This window comes from Mytilus californianus, unplaced genomic scaffold (genome assembly GCF_021869535.1).
Source record: "Mytilus californianus isolate M0D057914Y unplaced genomic scaffold, xbMytCali1.0.p SCAF_13, whole genome shotgun sequence".
In the NCBI taxonomy this organism is placed as follows: Eukaryota; Metazoa; Mollusca; class Bivalvia; order Mytilida; family Mytilidae; genus Mytilus; species Mytilus californianus.
Genome location: NW_026262615.1, coordinates 17,918,305 through 17,939,789, shown reverse-complemented (window position 1 = coordinate 17,939,789; position 21,485 = coordinate 17,918,305). Strand labels below are relative to the sequence as shown.

General features: G+C 33.3%; 1 protein-coding gene across 1 annotated transcript; it reads left to right on the top strand.

The window, feature by feature from the left end:
* The first annotated feature begins 200 nt into the window (after positions 1-200).
* LOC127723302 (meiotic recombination protein REC114-like) lies at positions 201-6,312 on the top strand. Its single transcript, XM_052229854.1, has 4 exons — positions 201-280; positions 1,131-1,256; positions 2,780-2,851; positions 4,072-6,312. The coding sequence occupies exons 1-4, from the start codon at positions 215-217 to the stop codon at positions 4,243-4,245; spliced, it is 438 nt and encodes a 145-aa protein (XP_052085814.1). The 5' UTR covers positions 201-214; the 3' UTR covers positions 4,246-6,312.
* Positions 6,313-21,485: the final 15,173 nt, after the last annotated feature.

Genomic DNA, 21,485 nt, shown 5'->3' with positions numbered 1-21,485 from the left:
GGAATACGGCATCATAATGTCTTTAGTTGTTTAATTTACAATGATTAATGATACGACTTTCAAAAGCATGACATAAGACAAAGAATTGTTTATTAACCATACAAATTAACCAGGCACAAACACCTGATTTAAATATACGAATTAAAATTATGAAGGATGTCATTAACTTTGATCGTTTTAATACATTAATTTGCAGGAGTCTTACAATCTGACAATGTCACAGAAATACCTGAGAGGACAAAGTAAAGGCGACAGTATGATTATATTTTATCATATGCAGGTAATAACCCCTATGACAAGACGTATTGCCATATTGTTTATTATGATTTGAATTTTATGAATACGTATAACAAGTAAGTGCAGACACATCTGAAAAAAATGAAATTTCCTATTTTACAAACGAAAATGGGACTCTAGTAAATTTTTCTTCCGTGGTACACTTGCACGGTTGATTTGGTTAGATTCCATTATGATTCGTGTTACCTCTGAATACGATTCAGTTATTGAGGATTATAGGCAATTTCAATTGCTTATTAGTGCTAACGGTTTTAAAATACAGCACAATTCGAAAACGGACATTTTGTTTTAAAACAAACTTACGTTGCCCACTACATGGCTGCTCAGTTCCACATTATTGTTGTTACCTTTTAGTAAGTTTATATAACGACAAATTATTTATTTGTTATTGTGTCAAGTCAATGGCATTGTCTTAGGGTGCAAGAAAAAAATTGTGCTTGCATTATTTGAAAAACGCATTTGAATCTGCATTGTTTTTTCACACTAATTAATGCGAGTACGCTTCGTATTTTATTTGCTGGTCGCAAAACTATTTTTTGTGACATTTAGAAATTTGATATTAATTTTGGAAATATAAAAATGCAAAATTTAAAGTAATATTTTATACCATTACATGCATATTCATTAGGCAACATACCTTCATCACACCCAAACAAAAGGGTTTTATACCAAAAACAACAATAAAGTTTTAAATAAAATAATTTTTACACAACTTGGAAAAGAACAAATAAATTGTGTGTTCTTCAAACCTAAAATGTGATCTGTTTTCTGTATTCTTGTTATTTTAATAATTTTACTTTAAATTGATTTTATATATGAAAATGAATAATTAGGATGTGAGCCATAGATTTCGGATAAAGTTTGCAGTTTCAGAAATAAAGACCAGCCATGATGTATGCAGGGAATGTGCAGAGAAAATGGCTAACTATTTTCCTGTCAAAGCTATAGTAACGACGGAGGTAAGATCGTAAACACTTATTTGTGTTGCTTTTTTTTTTCTGTCCATTCTTAAATCATTAGTTAAATTAAGATGGGAAGTGAAAAAAAGAGACACACGGATATAAAATTTACACGATGCGGACAATTATAGTTCAGTTCATGTTGAAAAAAGGCTAAGAACACTGTCTATAAAAAGCGACAAGTTCTAAGTTTTAGATCATCCCATTGTTTTAATGATTGAGTCATAATTTGTGAACATGTAAAATTTGTTTTCTTTACACTAAGATGGTTTTTTTTCAATAACGTTGTTGTTAGAGAACTTTATTTATCCATGATAATACACAGAAATAATAAAGAGTTATTTCTCTTTGACTTTTAAAGTAAGTTCTTTTAAAGTGTTTTGGGAGGTATTAAAGTTTTACATTATTCAATGAATTGAACTTGACAACCGCCGTTTTAGCACAGAATATGACATTTATAAACATTTCTGACATTTTCCACAGCCACAGGTTTTACTTAACAAAAGGGAGTAAAACTTTCAAAATTTATAACCGCCTCGTTGATATAGCGGCATTGTGCATGCCATGAGTTCAAGTCATGGAAAGGTCAAGTAAAAAAGGTTGTCGAAGCAATTCGGTCTTCTACAAAACAGGATATTATCATATGGGATTAACACGTAATTGTGCTGAATATGTCTGTTATATTTGCCACTGGGTGTTAATCAGTCATTATTCGAAAAGTTTATACAAACAACTCTTTAGTTAAGTATAGATAGTTAAATAAGAGATTTTATCAGAATGGATAAATTCATCCAAAAACAATGGTAAGACAAGCAAATTGAAAAAATAGTAAATTGAATATTTAGTGCAAACAATGAACAAAAATATTATCGAAATCATGTAGACACTCAACCGCCTGCGGCAATATTTATTTTACTTGAAAACCATTCATACAATGTTTAAAATTTTCATATATATAATGGTTATAAAACATTCTATAAAACCAGGTTTAATCCACCATTTTCTACACAAGGAAATGCCTGTACCCAAGTCAGGAATATGACAGTTGTTTTCCATTCGTTTGATGTGTTTGATCTTTTGATTTTGCCATTTGATTAGGCCATTTAGGGTCTTTCCGTTTTGAAATCCTTGGAGTTCGGTATTTTTGTTATTTTACTTTTTTCCAAATTTTAAAATTATGTTTCTGATAACAAAATTGAAGTCACATTCAATATTGACTTAAGTTAACTTTTGCTATTTTTGAATAATGGCCCTTGATTGATTGGAAAATGGCAAAAATTTAAGTCTATTCCGTGCGATAACAGTAAGAAAGCTGGATTAAATCCTTTTCAGGTTCTAATATAATGTTACTGGTGACAAAAAGGAGGTCAACATTGGCTTGGACGTTTTTTACCTCTGCCGTTCAGGGTTAATGGCCTTTGATGGGTTTATCAATTACGTTTATAAATGTAATACACCCTGCAATGGTTGCTGTCATGTTGACACCCTTATGTTGAATCTCATTTTTTAAATTTCTATTTCAGACTGTGAACCATGAAAATGCATCAGATAAAACCATACTACACGGAGAGGTAACGCTTTCAGATTTAGCAAATGTAAGTATAATATATACTGAGATCTCCTGAAAAATATTGAAAGAGCCAAACCCCATGCAGAGAATTGGAGTTTAAAGGGAGACAAATCATTGTTTCTGTTCTGAAGAAATTTGTTTAATACGTTAAAAACTTTTGCGCTTGCAAATTGTATGGACACCTCTTTGTTGTTGAAGACTGTTGTTTTGTCTTGATGTCGTTTTGTTGTTATCTCGTTGGGTATCTGTCTCATTGAGGAATACCCCACATTTCCTTTTATTTATGATATATAGCGTGCTCTTTTCAAGCACAACAGATCGTGGGTTCGATCCATTTGTTGACCCGACATCTTTTCAGGCGGACTGTCATATGTACCTTGTGAACTGGCACGTTCAACATTTGGCTTTGTGTGGTATAAATTGCAAAGTTGGATTCTTATTCAATCGCTCTATATATCATATTCTGATTTTCACAATACACATGTAATATTTGCCACTGTTCATTAAACATTAGTCTATCCATGAAGGTAAAAAAGAAAGAAAAAAAAAGATTATATTTTGATATCTTTTAACAGCTGAGTGACACACAGTGTGTTTTTGTATAACAACCACTGAAGTGTAAGCTAAAACAAATTATTGTTTATTATTGTTTATATAAAATTAGGAGTTGTGGCGTATGATTGCAAAAGAGATAAATATCCACCAGAAACCAAGTACTGTACAAATGTAGATGTCAGCAACTATATATATAGGTCACTACACGGCCTTCAAAAATAAGCAAAACTCATACCGCATACGAGTCAAGCTAAAAAAGGCCCCAACATAACAAAATGTATAACGATTCAATCGAGAAAACCATCAGGCAGTACAACAGTCATATGTCGTATACATTTATATATAAATGTAAATCATGCATGTAATTACATAATTTATATAGTCCTGCGAAATAATGCATTTTACCCTTCATTTAAGCACATTTTATCATTTGAATACTGTAAAAGCAGAAATTTTCATGGAGGATTTAATTTCGTTTATTTCGTGGAAAGAATATATCCACGAAATTAAAACCCCCACGAAAATTTAACCTACATATAATATCACTTCCATTTAATGGAAACCACGAAATTAAATCCCCATAAAATTTTATATAGAGACAAAACCACGAAATTTTAACCCCACGAAAATTAATGTTTCTACAGTATTTAGTATCCACATAACCTTTATATTTTTGTTTTCATTGATAAGGTTGTCACCAGAACCAGTAAGAACCAGTTACCAGCTGTGTATAACAGTATGCCTACAGACACAACTGACATTGGTGTCTTACTGAAGCTATGTTTGTCTGATCCAAGTTTCCCTGCTTATGTTGAACAGGTGGAGAAAGAACTTGATAATCTTGCATTAAATGCGAACGCTTAGAATCAAAAGAGACACGTGAAATCGTATATATATTTTTAAAATAAACATGTATTTTGACATAATGTTGATTAAAATAATATATAATAGCTTAAAATAATGGATATTAAGAAAGAAATATTGCAAAGACGGGAAATCTTGAAAAAAGATTGATTTACATAATACAGATCTAAATTTGGTTTCAATGTTGACATTATACCACGTCATCAATGAAAAAACAAAATATATAAGCAACATAGAAAACATAGCATCAATACAGTGCAACAACACAGGACAACAAAACAAAACAAACACCCTTTGAAAAAAGGAGAGGAAAACAAACTCAACTGAGAAGATCACTGGAGCAGTAAAAGGGACTTAATTCTTAAAAATCACAAATACGTTTGTGTCCACCAATTGTCGTCAATAAATTCTAAACTTCCAATTAACACAGATTATTTTAATTCTATTTATTACTAATGCTTAACACGCATTGGTGAACATGACAGGTTTAAAGAGTGGTCTCCTTAAACCACTAGTGCCTTAGTGGTGACAAAAAGTTAATAGAATCTTCCAGTAGTCAGTATTTCGGTACTGACATGATTTATAACAAACCTTTCTAAAATAGCCGTTAATAAATTTAGGTTATATACTTTATCCGAGGGGGTTTCCCCGATTCCCCTGGATATATAAGAAATATCAGTAGGAATCCGTTGTTTAAATCTCATAATCCATTAAAAATATACAAATCAAGATAAAAAATAAGAAAAACCTGGGAATCACATGGACTCCAAAAGAGTGAGATCGGTTTGTCACTGTGACACGATACAATGTCAGTGATAGAGCACGTTATAACAGTGACACGATATAATGTCAGTGATAGAGCACGTTATCACAGTGACACGATACAATGTCAGTGATAGAGCACGTTATCATAGTGACACGATACAATGGCAGTGATAGAGTACGAACTACATATTAACAAGATTTCTTATTTTTTTTATTGTTAAGAAAAAGATACACGTTTTCTATCTAGCTTTCCAACATCATTAGTTTCACTAAAACTTTCCATTGTTAAAACTTTAATAATATCCAGCCCATCCTGCGCGATGAATAGAGTTTGATCTAAAATACCGATTGAACATGGATCCCTTAGGCCGTCACCCTGGGACATAACTACGCGACTTTTCTGTCCGGATCTGTCAAAACGAATTATATTGGAATTAATCATTCCGCAAACATAGATATTTCCAAACATGTCTTTGCTTAAATATCTGGCTTCTTGAAGCTGAGGATGTTCGTGAATTGCAAGAATATTGCCTTCTTTTGAAAATTTATATATTTTGTCTTTTTTGCCATCAATTGACATACAGCTTACATAGATCAGTCCACTAAATGCACAAATACTGACAGGACGTTCGGAAAATATAGGTTTTCTTTTAGCATTTTGCTTAATTGTTTGAATGATTTCACCGTCTGTATCCATTTTGACCACTTCCGGCGGATTACCCCAAGGATATGTCAGGTAGATGTATCCGTCCATAAAACAAACTCCAACCGCATTTGGTTTGATTAGAATATTCCTTCCATGCATAATGACATCTCCGACTATATTTAACACAACTAGTTTATTGCCAATGTCATTTGTTACAACAAATGAATGCGGACCTATCATTCGCAAATCAAGAGGGAAACCTTCCACGAAGAAACTCGACAAAAAAGTTCCGTCATATCGGAACAATTTTACTTTGTTGTTATGGTTGTCACAGATCAGTACTCTCCCATCATCCAAAACCTCAATCCCGGTAATTCTGCAATAAGACAAATCAGAATTAAGTCTTGCGCTAAAACTCCGCTCATTAAGTTGTGCTGGCATCGGTAATGATTTGACGACGGTTTTATGAGGCCAAATAGAGTATTCACCTGAACAATTTCTTAAAACGGATATGCAGAAATGAATTATATTATATATATTGATCAAGCTTAGTAAAGTTCCTCATCGTACACAACATAACAAAATTTATAGTCCGTTTTTTTTATATACATATGCACATGTAGAAGGTCTCAGAATACGAAATTTAACTACTGGTAAAACTTCCATGCATTTAGTTAAACTTTGTCTCGATACAACTATAACATTGCTGAGTGTATCAGTTATTTTATAAACATCCATGTCAATGGAATGAATAGAGTCCGATGAAAAGATTTAAAATCTTTATGAATGCTAAATCTTAAGAACAATAGCGTCATTTGTGCGTGCTGTTGATTTCAACACGGTTCTCAACTGATAAAATATTTTTGTATTGTCTAGATAATAAAGACGTAATTTTATCCATTTACATGTATGAATGATAGAATATATATATAGATATTCTATAGAACGGTTGTAATGCAATAATGAATAATTACAGCTTAATGATCGCATAAAATGCTGAGATGTGCAATTTTATAAAGTTTTCTATCCCCAGGCAAATGCTTTCTAACGAGTTTATGTATTTTTGTATATAAATGTGCTTCAACTTTGTTATTGACTTGATCTTTATGTATTCCAGCGCCACTGATAAGTTTCATATATGAAGTAAAAACGAAAGCTTGGAGCGCTTAATTTATAAACTTAGTCTGGTGTCTTTGATAAGTTTTTAAAACTACATGGTTGAAGTCAATGCTGGATGACATTTCATCTCCGAGGGTATCGCAAGCCCAGTAGTTAAAGATTTTGCTTACATTATATTAGTGAAGTAAGCTTCTGTAAATTCACTGTTCATAAAATGTTCAGTAGAATTATTCGAAAAACTAGGTATACAGTTTTCTATCCCTATAACCGACCGTGCGAGACCATCATGGGTAGTCACGGTAGTTAAACACCCCCTAGTAGTAGTTATTGGTTTGTCCTTCCAATCGTTTTGATTCGAACGCAACTAACGACTGTTATATAGTCGAACGAGCGATTTTTTACTATCCCTAAAATCGACGTCTATAGGAATTACTGTGTCTGTCTGTAATTCAGCAAAATATTTAAGAGAGAAATTTGTTTCTCTAATTTTCATGCTATTTTCACATTTCTCGATCGGTGTGAGAAAAATATTTCTCATCTCTAGAAAAAACTTTGTTCTCGACAAATGATTGGTCGAAATTTAATTATGACGTCAAATTTTCTTGATTTCTTCTAAACTGAGTTCCTATTGTGACGTCATGAAAAATGGCGACCATGCCTGATGACGTCAGATATAGAGAACACAACTTTCTGCAAATCTTTGAAAAGGAAGGATAAACTTTGTTTGGATATTGTCTAAAAATCGCTAGAAAAACAGATTCCACCACTATATCTCGTGTATTACGTGTTTCTCCACTTTCAACAGTTAAATTTAAAATACATATGGCAAAATCAAAGGTACTTTATTTAAATCATTTGCACCACGTGACTTTGTCCCTTTTGATCAAATTACTTCCCTTAGCTTAAGATTGAAAATATAATTTATTATAGATTTGCGGATAATCCAGTCCTTTTCCGTCATGTATCTAAAACTAATGTATCTTTAAAAACTTCCTTTGGCGGATATTTACAAAAATGCTGTGTAATTCTAAGGGAAAATGCTTAAAATTTGACTTTTTACGAAATGGGAAGGTTGAAATCATCATGTTTTTAAAAGAATTTGGCCGAAAACTTAAGAAAGCAGGTAAGTTAAAAGTTATTTAACTTTAAAATTCAACCTACAAGGTGTTTCCCTATATGCGAACAAATCATGAACAATATCTTCTTGCATGTGTATTTCTGTTTTGAATCTTGCTATTTTACGATTTTACGTCATTTTATTTGATCTTATATAGCAATTACACAATGGTTACGCTTCCGATTTTTAAACTAAAAAGGCCGAAAGATTTCAGAGTAGACAATGTCCATTTGTACACGGACAGAAGCCTAAAAACATGTACAATTCACCAAAAATTCGACATAAGTATTTGCATATTGGCATTTTTATTAAAAGGGCTTATATAATCCTATTGTAATGGCTGCCGTCATGATAAGGCAAAATGGCCGCTATGCAAATTAGCAAATTACCCCAAATTTTGCCATATGATTTAAAAATCTCGGCAAGCCTCGCGTTTTAAATTTGAAAATTAAACTGTCTGGAGTGGAGAAATATCGTAACACACTTGTTGCAGTGGTGGAATCTATATATCTTATATTATTGTCTACTATAAAGTCAGAAACTGAATCGTCTTTAGCCAAAACAAATGGAGTTGCGCATCTTGCATTGTAACATTATTTTCAAGATTTTTTTTCTCGCCTTTTTGAACTGATAATTGGAAATTAAAAGTTGTGCTGTTTACCAGTCATTATTTTTGTATTTTATTCTCATAACCATTGCGCAACACCAATTGTATTATTTATTTTAGTGTCGCAATGGTCCTAGCTGTATGTGCTTCAAGCTACGGCTGCTAGACAGTCAAATATGCAATGGTTGTAGCACGTATAGTTCATGACATTATTGGTACATTTACATCAAGGTGATCACACAACCCTCTCAAAGATAACGTCACATGACATAAACTATAATAATATGAATAAAACTAAAAGCAAAATAGGTAAAAAATATCAATATTATAAAATAAGATCACATATATATTTATTCTAATGAATGATAATTTGCTATTATATTAATAAGGAAGACTATAAGTTTTAACGGCGGTCTGATGTTTAGTCTGGTAAAGAAGCAAGGAAGTATATATATAGCGGATGACAAGGCGCCAGAACAAAGAGCTAGCTAGAAAGATAGAACGCCGGTAAATGAGGAAAAGATTAATTATTTAAAGTGAAATATTTCGGTCGAAAAGACTTTTGGTTGTTTAAAGCTGGTCATGAGGAAAACTAACTTCCAATCCGTACTCAATGATTAAAAGAGAGGCGGAAGATACTAAAGGGATATTCAAACAATTTCAGTTATGTCGATGACAAACTGACAGCGCCATGGCAACAAACGGAAAACGATCAAAAGACAAACAACAGTATACAAAACACAACATAGAAAAATAGTGACGGAGCAACACGAACCCCACCGAAAACCGGGTGGTAATCTTAGGTTTTCCTGGAAAGGTAAGCAGATCATGCTCCACATTTGACAACCGTCATGTACAAACTCTGTGTAATAAATTTAATTCTTTGGTGCCACAATTCAGAGGAAAAGAGGATGGGATTGTGGTTACGACAATTGGAATATTTCCGTAGTCATCTGTGAAATAGATATTCCGTAACGGGTCAACTAACGTGTTCTCGGAATGAATAAATAGTATTGTGTATACCCCAATGGGACAGCAACCCCAAAGAGATAGTTTATTATACATCTATAGAGGTCAACGTAAGTATTGTCATACGTAATGTGCAAGTGTCAATAACACATGTCAAGTTTTAGGATTCGACGGCTACATTTCTTTTGAAAGTCAAATTTTCTAAACTAGAACAAATTTAATTAAAACGAGCAAAAATTTAACCCAATCCATTATAAGATATAAAGTCCATGTTTTAAATCGGTTTCGTTCAATAATTCTATCTAGTAAACTATACATCGGTCTAACGTGTTTTTATTTGAGACAAATTTTGAATAATTTCCTTTGATATTTTTGTGTTTATTTATGTAGTTATGACCTCCGACGTTGCCATCAAAAGTTACTCAGACCGAGACTTGTGTTTCTATCACAAATTGCGTACTCACGAGTACTGAGTTTAGGCCAGGTAATTAAAGCGTACCAAAAGGAGACCATAAACAAAGAAGATTAAAACTTTAGCCTGTTCGTGGTATTTTCAAGTATGGATTTATACCATAGTATATATCATAGTATATATCATAGTATATATCTTCAACTGTTTTCTGTTAACGTAGAAAAACTGTATTAAGGGTAAACACCACACAAGAATAAAGGCGAAACACAATGTTCAATTTAATTTTGTTCCTGGTACCGATCTTAGCCTCGATTTGATTTGATATAGGCAGGAGGTAAAACTATTTGTTGACAATGTAGTATTATAATTATGAAACTGCATGGTGCCTCACCTTATTATATATTTTAGTCCTAATTATCAGAAAAGTGCACGCTTTCTGTTGTGTTCACTCAAGACATTCATGCGCCATAGAGTAAATTTTTCCTGTCTGACAAAAATGTAATTTTTACAACACAACACCTCTAGACGTGTTTGGAATATAGACGCATAATAGTATATTGATATTATAAAAGAGGGACGAAAGATACCAGAGGGACAGTCAAACTCATATATCGAAAACAAACTGACAACGCCATGGCCAAAAATAAAAAGACAAACAGACAAATAATAGTACAGAAAACTAAAGACTAAGCAACACGAACCCCACCAAAAACTGGGGGTGATCTCAGGTGCTCCGGAAGTGTAAGCAGATCCTGTTCCACATGTGGCACCCGTCGTGTTGCTTATGTTATTACAAATCCGGTAAATAGTCTAGTTCGGTAGGTCACATTCGTAAAAATGGAAGGGTATTGTAGTTACGACATAAGGAACATATCCGATATCATCTGTGAAATGGTTATTCCATAACGGTCAACCAACTCGTGATTGCGTCCGTAAAATTTACGAAGGGATGATTTCAACTTTTCCATTTGGAACTCTTGGTTTAATAGCTTCCTTGTGAGCAGCAATCCTCTATCAAGGAAATCATGATAGGAAATACAAGCCCGGGAATATCGTATCAATTAGGAGATATATACTCCGTATGCAGGCGCTGCTGGAATGTTGCTACATAGAAATGGAAAGTTCACAATTGGGAAGCTGAAATCATCTCTTTTGTCGTAAAGTTTTGTTTTCAACCGACCCTCATTGTCAATTTCTAGATGTAAGTCAAGATATGAGGCAGACATAACTGTATCTGTAGTATCCTTTATCTCTAGTTCGATGGGATAGATTCGTTCAACATAGTCACCAAATTTTGTATTATTTAGTGAGAGAACATCATCTATATAGCGGAACGTAAAGTTAAAGGATATTGCTAACTTCTTATCTTTCTTCCTAAGAAGTTAAACGTCGCACTGATCCGAGAAAATAAGACAAATGGTTTGATCTTACACAATAATTCAGATGGTAATGACTGACCGATGAAGTGAGAATTTTATCATAAACTTAAGGTAATACCAAATTTATAAAGACTTTTACAAGAAAGTAAGAGAGTAAGCTTAAACATGTTGTTCGTTCTGCTTTGTTTTAAACGAAGTATTAAATCATATCTGGAATTCTAAACAAAAAGTCGTTGATTAATAGCTACGACTTGTTCAAATTTATTATTATATACTAGAACACCCGCAACATCGTGGTTCCGTGACTGAATTAAAGTACCTACGCCTTTTTTTCAGCCTGGATTTTTACATCGCGATGACCTTGAGGTCATCCCGATGTAATGCTATCGCCTAGATTTCCATTATGTAAATTAGTTTTGGGTTTGTAACCGATCTATAAACATGATAAATATGCGCACATAAACGAGTGCAAAATAACATTCCTTATCGTTTGATATAAATACATCTCTTCAATGAATACTGATAAAAATATTTTTGTTTACAACATAAATTAATAATATGAAAATGTTTTGTAGTTAGATATATATATATAAGTACAAAATCATTGATAATATCAATGCACACGTACCGAAAATTGTGTTAAAGCATGCGGAAAGGACCGGTAACTCTGTAAATGTTTTTGCGGGAAAATATGAATGCCTACTCGTATCCAATCTTAGAAAAATCGAATTTTTACGGAAAAGTGTCCACCATGCACTTGCATTGCACTATTATTAGAATAGTAGAATAGAATGATATACAAATGGATGCAAATCATATATATATTTAACTGTTATTTTAATATAATATATAACAACAAATCAGTGTATACTGATTTGTATCACTACAATCTAATAGTTATTACGGTGAAGTTGAATTTCCTGTCATTTATTCATCATCCACGCACGAACTTGTCTCAGAGAAAAATATATCTCTGTACATTAACCTCAGTTTCAGGTAATGAGATATGTTGTTTTTTTCTGCTTTTGACCATCCTCAAGAACTTGTGGTCATCCGATGTTCAGTACTTCAGTACTTTGATTAGTATTTGTTTTGTCATCTGTATTGTCATGTGACTAAAGTCATGCCGATCATAAGGTGCAGTTTTCTCTGCTTTCAAAATCTTTGTTTGAACCCGTCGACCCGGAACTTTTTAATTATTGGTAATACTAATTATGTGGAAAACAAAGGGGCCTGGAATGGTGTAATTTTAATCAACACTATTGTCCTTTATTAGTTATAGATAAAGTTGAATTCTTTGATTCGTTGTTTTTTACGTCATGCCGGCTAACAAATACGAAAGTAACTACGCCTTGATTTTAGTCTGGATTTTTAGTATTCGTATTGTCATCTGATAAAGCCATACTGATAAAAAGGACTTAGGTGCATAGTTTTCTCTGCTTTCAAAATCTTTCTGTTTGAACCCGTCGTAGTTTTCTTACAACCGGCAACTACATGTGACATATACTATTGGTATCGGTATCGGATTCGACCCGGAACTTGTTCATAATTATTGGTAATATTAAATATGTGGAAAACAAAAGGGCCTGGAATGGTGTAATTTTTAATCAACACCATTGTCCTTTATTAGTTATAGATAAAGTTGAATTCTTTCATTCGTTGTTTTTACGTCATGCCGGCTAACAAATCCGACCTCGTTATTTTAGTAGTATAAATATGGCAAGATGACAACAGTAGCTATATATCTCTGAAGTAAAGATTTCAATATGTTTGTCAATTGATCTATTTGATATTTAATTCCGATATGACGTCGTACTTCAGACCGTGGTTACAAGCTGATGTTGAATGATAGATTGATGTTATATTTGCACTGTGATTTCTTACAAATCTACTGCTATATAAGAAAGTACATACACACAGCTGATCAATGTAAAAGCAATGCATTAACTCGATCTTTCGTGAAATGATTAGATGTAGTTTCAATCCCACAGTGCTTGCAGTCCAGAGGTTTTCTATAATAAAGTCAGGATCGAGAAAGACATAATACATTTTGTACGCATGCATCAGTGAGTTATATAAAACGGTTGAACAGTTGAATGAATTGAATTTAAAACTGAGGCAGACATATCAGAGATATTGAATCTAAATTTATATGCAAAAGAAGACAATCTAAAAAATTATAAAATCTAAAAAAAAAAAAAAAAAAAAACTTTTTAGATTTTACGTTTATATCGAAAGGAAATATTCGTTTCTACTTACAGCCATAAGTCATGAATGAGGATGTCGAGTTCTTAAAAAGGGATTATTAACTACGATTAAGACAACGAGATATAATATGATTTTGTTTTGTTTTAAACATTTATTAAAGTGTCATATTAATATATGCTTCTTTTCCGATCAGCATGCGACAATTTAGAGTAAGCAACACTCGGTCTAGCTCACCGTGAGTCAGAAAAATGTGTCCGTTTTCTTGTGGGTTGTTACCTTGTGAGCTTGAACATTAAAGATCCGACTCAAAATTCTTTTTTTGAGTTCAAATCAGGGAAAATTCATATCTCAGTAACTCGCTATCGTTTTGATTTTGCATGTAAAAGACCTCGTGTTGGTCTGTAGATGTTGTTTGGATGTTTGCGTTGTTGGACTTCTGATTCACATACGTAAAATGTATACCCACATCTCATCAGTAATATTTGCTGCTGAACGCTAAGCACCCATCCATCAAAATGGTTGGGGATGTTTTAAATACTATCAAATATAGCATATACATTTAAATAATGGAGATAATATTTGAATCAAATTTCAGTCCATATCCCCTGCTGTTACACCAAGGAATACAAATTGGTCCCAGTTAAAAAGGTACGTTAAATTCGACGTGGGAAAAGTTCTACACGCTACACGTTTTTAAAAACCCTTGTGACAGCTATTTTAGAGATTTGTAGGAAGCCAAATGCAAGTCAAAATTTTGGGCCCTATCAAACATAGTTACACTTAGTTTTATTGTATTTATTCTTTAATTTTTCTTGCTCTAAATTTATGAAATATGTGCCACTGGTCTTTAGGCAAACAGCATTTAATTCTCTAATCAATCAAATTCATAACCTGGAATATAAAAAAAAACACGCCTGTATAACAATTTAAAAATCTATGTCAAAATATCGAAATAATCTCGGGGGGGGGGGGGTGCTCTTCCTATATACAAGGTGATAGGACGTGCCGTTGGAATAGTTGAGGAAAACTATCAAAAATATATGATGTCAATAAAGTTTCCATTACTTGTGATATGAACAGCCCTGTCATTTTTTTTTCACATCCGAAAGCCTTGCCGTAAGTAACATTACATAAGGAATCTTAGCCTCTAATATTCCACTTTTCAACACACTACATGAAACCCAACCAAAATGGGAAAAGGGGACATTTTTACCTACGCAATATAAAAAAGGGCATACATTTTAAAGATTAAATTATATGAATAGGGTGGGGTAACAGAACCCCAGTGGCACCCCTATCAATTAAGTATTGAAGTGCCCCCTCCCCCGGGGAAATAATAAGAATTTGAAAATCTTGAAAATTGTCATGTGATAGACGTAATTCTTTCCATTAATCCGAAAATGACCCACGTCCTAGCTGCTGCAAAGACGGAAGATTTACAATTGCCGGTTGATCCTCTACCGGTTTTGCAAGTAAATTGAATAACAAAAATAGTATCTCTATGGAAATAATTAGTTGGATATAAAGTGAAATATTAGATGCGCTACTGAATTTCGTAACTTCCTTTCGTATATTACAGGGGAAAAACAGAGAAAGAAGTTATATCAAACAATGTTATTCTCTTTACTTTTGACATTTATATCCTTGCGTCGGGGAAATAGATTTCCTAATAATAATGTGTTTTGACATGACAAATGTGTATCTAAATAGTAACAGCCTGTTGCAAAATTGTTTGATCGCAGATTATAAAATACCATACAAGGAAAACAGATATATTTTATTAATCTTTGATATTTTGTATATATACTCTTGTCGTTCTATTTTCCAGATAATGCAGACTAATTGAGACTGGCTATCATTTCGTTCAGTTTCATTTGAAATATTCAAACGTTTAGACTATGATTAATGACTCGAGAGTTTGACCGTTCCTCAGTACAAAAATATCATTGCAAATATACATTTAAATAAACAGGGAAATCAAACAAAATATCAATTATTTCGACAATTTAACAAAACATAATGATTTATAAGACACCCTACTGTCTGCGTTCAAATAAAAACAAGAAATCAAAACAAGATCGCAATAAACAACAGCGAATAGTGCTTGGAGAAACCAAGGAAAGAGAACCAGTAGGACGCCAATAAAGACGAGGTTCCTATTTTTTTTTTCGGAAAAGCCTCAACATTTTTTCGGATATAGTGATTTTTTGCTTTATTTCATGGGCAAATAGTCCTTATAAATTTTGAAAAGTATTGAGGTCAAATGAATATATATTTTTTTGTGATAACTGGCGAAATATTGTAAAGTTGTAGTATTTAGAAGGTATTATAGCTATGTGGAAGATACTTGACGACAATAACCTGTACATGAATCATGACTGTTCAGATACTTTCAGAAACAATTTTGTTTTTTATCTGTGTTCATAGAACATTTCAAAAGTGCGATAGCAATATTGTTGTATCCAAACATATATAACCCCTTTCTTGTCTTAATTGTTGTTAGCTATACATAGTGGACCCTTGCTATTATTCCATTATGAGCGTCAATCAGTATAGGTTAACTGTTGTTCGTTCGCGCATTTCTTTGTTTCTCGGTCCGTTTGTCCGTCGCGTTGTTGGTTCGTCTCGTTGTTTGTCTACTAGGAAGTTTTTATTCACTTTCAATATGGTGGCTTATATAATTAGGTACATGTATATCTGTACTGGTATTAAAGGGTTGGACTACATCAAATTGCTAACAAACCAAGATAAAACGGCAGTGCTTTTTAATCTAAATCAATATTTGAAGCAATGAAACCAACTAAATTCTTATCTGGAAACAAAAATGCTTAGTGTTTTCACTCTGAAATCTCGCAAAACTTAAATCAAACGTATGATTCCAATTATGACAACTCTATACTTCTAAGATCCTGCGCTGAGAAATCATTACAGAAAGGAAGTAGAAAATGTTACAGTACAACAATAAGTCTTATTTCCGCTGAATGATCCATGGTTAGGATATCAGAGGCGGTCATCGATTTTCTGTAAATACTAATTGGTAATAAATTGTCACAACACTCTAGCTGTTTGTATCATAATGTGTAACCTGCAAACGACCTTATGAAATCACTACATTGACAATTTTCTACTAGTTTGCTATTCACCATATAAACAGGTGAACACATTAACATTTATTAATCTGATAGTCACGATATTGGAGTAAAAATGTAGAGAGTTTTACACTCTTAGCACATTAAGGAACCCTTGTAACACCTATATGAGGGATCTGTATGTGGCCTGTTGCAAGGATTAACTCCTTTATCTATATACAGCAGACAGTTTCGCCAGTGGCAGTCTTCTTCATTCTTACTTTTCAGACCTAACAAAAATATACCTTTTGGATATTTTGTTGATTTGTCGTGAATATGCATGAAATATTAGCAACTGGACGTTAAGCAAGCAATAACCAATTAATTACAATTTGATAAGGAATATTTAAGATAATATACTGTATTTTTTGTTTGTTTACGCTTGTTTTATTTATCTATTACTATCATTATCAGATAAAATTTAGTTCATAACTTCATCATACACATTTTACACATGCATATATCGTAGGGTAGTATTATATCTGCTGATGCCTCAACATTTACGAACGCAAAATAAAAAATAAATGAAGATTGCTAACTGTACTATCGACTAGTTTAAAAAAATTGACATAATATATTATGTTTATATGGTGGGAAACAAAATAAAGGTGGTACCAGTATTTGTTTTCTTGCCCAGATAGAATATAAAGGAAGTAGTATTTAAGGCTTAATGTTTCTTATTTGAAATACAATAGTATAATTTGAGTCTAAGTCAATGTGTTCAGATGGATTTTTTTCGTTGACATTAAATAGATATACTTTACGTGCTGTACACGATAGTCAAAACATTTGTTTTAATAGAAATCGGGAAAACAAATCCTGGTATATCGGCCGGCCCTATAGCTGGTAACAGGATGTGTGCTTTGATTAAAACATTTGAAATGATCAATTTGGCAAAAGTTTCGGAATTTTAAGTCCTTAATGCTCTTCAACTTCACACTTTATTTGGCCTTTTAACCTTTTTGATTCGAGCGTCACTGACGAGTCTTTTGTAGAAGAATCGCGCGTCTGGAGTTCTAAATTATAAAACTGATTTTTGATGAGTTTTCTAAATGAGGGGAGGGAGGACCTTTTACGGGACGTCGGGATTAGGCCTTGATTTTGACGGGAATTCGTGATTGGACCTTTATTTTCACGGGAATTCGGGATTTACACCTATCGGGACTCGGGAATTAATAATTAATTTTTCGGAATCCGAGAAAGGATGTTTCATTTTTTCAGCAATTCGGGATGACACCACCTCCTATACCGCCCCTTTTTCATATAACCATAGATGTTTAAACCCTGGGTTTATACATCTATGATATAACATACCCGGTATAAATATTTAAAAAATCTTTCTTTTGTCACAAAATTTTAAACGCAGTTCTCTTTAACCTTTAACCAAACCATCCATTGCTTTCCAAGGATGTTTCCAGTTGTAAATGATTAAATCAAAGGTATTTAGCATATATCGTTTTTATCGAAAACATCAAAGAGATATTCACCAGACTAAATAGTTCAGCTGCTACAAATCAATACCAATTTATGATACAGTAAATGATATCAGGAAGCGACGTTACTAATAATGTATTAGAAACAAACATTTCCTAATCTCTAAAGAAATAAGTAGTGACTGCCTGCAAGGGAAATTGTCACCCTTAACTGAAGAGAATTATTTAATACTTTGATTTAGGGTATGGCGTATAGTTAATAGCTGCAATAAATCTTGGTAATACATTGGTTAGGATTCATAGTATTTCACATAACGTGTTATATAGTTTCCTAATTCCGCCGGGGCGTTTTATCTTTCCGGTGAACTTTAGTTAACCCCTGCTATTTGGTTAGAAGTCCGTATGCACGAGGCAGTTTGTGTCGCTGACTTATTTCCTTAGGAATTTCTAAACCGGGAGTTTGAAACTGAAAAATCTCTATGCACACGTCAGAACATATTTTCTTGTATAGTTCTATGAAGGAATCTTTACACGTGCTTCGCTGCGTTTAAGTACGTGTCATCCACAAGACACACACGTATACATACCTAGTAAAAAGTACTAGTAACCGTTTACAATTATATATTTTTAAAAATGATGTTGGTTAGTTATGACTACAAATTCTTTAAATCGTAGATTTATGTATTTCCTCTTTTGTTTTCCGGGTGTTTTGCGGACATGGGCTACTCTTTCCGCATTTTTTCTTTTGGCATTGGAATGTCTGTCTTGCTTGGTCTCATAGTTATTGACTCCTTGGGGTCGTCCTATTTCTCAATTGGTTAATTTAAACATTCATACAATACATTATAATTCTTTGTATAAAAACAATAAGAATCTAGATGTGGTATGATTGCCGGAGCTTGTGCTTTTCATCATCGGTTGGTTTAGGGAACAACCATTTAACTTCAAAAAGGGGGTGGGGGGTTATGGTTTTTCCTAATAAATATTCTGATCCCCAATTTGATAAAAAACAAATATTGTGGTCAAGCAGATGACAAAAAAAAATATTCTGAATCCAGATTTTCCCCATACCTTATAGTGTTGCGCAAAATTTTCTGACTCAGACAAAAAATCATACCCCCTCCCCTTTTGAAGTTAAATGATTGCTCCCATAGACTATACAATATTATTGCTTCTCCGCCAAACATATGATTAGTAGAAGTCAGCTGGTCGACTCGGACTCTGAACAATGTGGCTGAGTAGCAGGCGTGGATCCAGCCATTTTGAAAAAGAGGGGTTCCAACCCCCGGAACAAAATGGAAGTTAACGTTCACGTAATGAAAACAAAATCGAAAAGAGTCCGAATCCCCCCTGGAACCGCAAATAAGTTATTAAAAAAATCACCTTAATATTTTGGGCAAGAAGTCGTCAGATTATATCTGATCTCATACATATGTTAACATGTAACATTTGGCGTTCAACAGCCATCAATCAATCAATTATAATTTATAAATATAGAATTCATTGACTTTTAATAAGAATCATTTATGATATAGATATAAGAAGATGTGGTATGAGTGCAAATGAGACAACTCTCCATCCAAGTCACAATTTGCAAAAGTAAACCATCATAGGTCAAAGTACGGCCTTCAACACGGAGCCTTGGCCCACACCGAACAGTAAGCTATAAAGGGCCCAAAAATGACTAGTGTAAAACCATTATGCATGAATCAAGTGCGACTGAAAAATACCTTCTCATGATACATAGCAGTGGTGGATTAAAGGGTGTTGGTGATGGGGCGATTAGGACGTACGCACCCGTTTGATTTGAAAATGTATCATTTTTGGCATCAAATCATCCAAAGTTTGCTTCGCCTCGTTTTAATCGGCGATAATTCTGTCATTTTATTGAATTACGCACCCTTTAAAAAATCCTGAATCCGACCCTGAATGCATGGATATCAATGTAACGGCTTTGAAACTTTTACACCGTTTGTTATTTTCTGTTTGTTAGTTACGTCAATTCGACCTTTCCTCTGGCAGTGAAGTGACCTCTTCATTCTAGAATTCTTTGATGTGGAATTAATAAGATAATAATCTTAAATAATGGAATACTGGACTGTATCAAACATTCTAATATTTCATCGATTTGCTCACTGAATTCGTTTTCACTGATACACATCGATTGTGCAGATTTTCCAGTAAGAGGGTGTGGATGGGGTTTACAGAATAGAGAAGAATGGCCAAAATGTGCAGACTAAAGGGGGGGGGGGGAATAAAGATTGGAGAAAAATATGTAAAAAAATAAAGAATATATAATAACGGGATGCTAAAATATAAAGAATAGAGAATAACAGGCAAAATTCATAAAGAATAGAGAAAAATGGTATAAAAATAAAGGAATACACAAATGAAGGACCCCCATCCAGACCCTCCTGTAACGATCGCTATATACAATAAAAAAAATTGTTCCTGTCACAAAGAACTTTCTCCTGATAATAATTCAATCGGATTTCTTAATAGCTTATTTAAAACGGTTGAAATAATGCTAACTCTTAAGTATGAAAGAAGAAAATCGTGAGCAATGTCAATCAACGATGCATGTATCTAATAGTCTATTGATATTGGCAATTTTCTCATAAATCTAACGACGCCTTATAGACGCTTTATCAAGATTCTTTCCTTGTTAATCGAAGAATATCTGAAAGATTTAGGAATATATTGGCATGACGATAGATTGTAGCTCGTAAATTCAGTTACACATTTTCGTCATAGTAACGGAGAGATTAAACAATTCAGTTCAAATGCGTTAAATCTGACAGAGAGGGAACTGTTAGTTTTGCCGGTCTATAAAATTGTCAGTACTAATCTTTATATTGTTTTATTTCTATTTGTCATTGGATGCTTGTCTGTTCAGAATCCTGGTTAAGAATAGATGCAGTTAATGTAAGGAAAAATCTGATGATAAGAAAGAGAACAGGATTGTGGTTTCGACAATTGGAACATATCCGTTGTCATTTGTGACTCAGCTATTCCATAACGGTCAACCAACTCATGATGACGTCCGTAAAAGTTTCGAAGGGATGACTTCAACTTTATCACTTAGAACCCTTTGTCTTATTTGCTTCCTTATAAGAATTAACTATTTATCATAGGTAACGCAAGCTCTGGGATATCGTATCAACTCGGAAACACATACTCGATGTGTAAGCGCTGCTAAAATGTTGCTACATAAAAACGAAAAATTCACAATTGGAAAGCTGAAATCATCCCTTTTGTCGTAAAGTTTTTTCTCAACCGACCCTCATTGTCAATTTCCGAATGTATGTCACGATATGAGGCAGACTAACTTTATCTGTGATATCCTTTATTTGAAGTTAATAGTATATGCGTTCAGCATAGTAACCAAACATTCGACTTTCAAAAGTCGTTCACTTTACCACCAACAGAAAATGCAACAATAGTATATTGAGAAAGA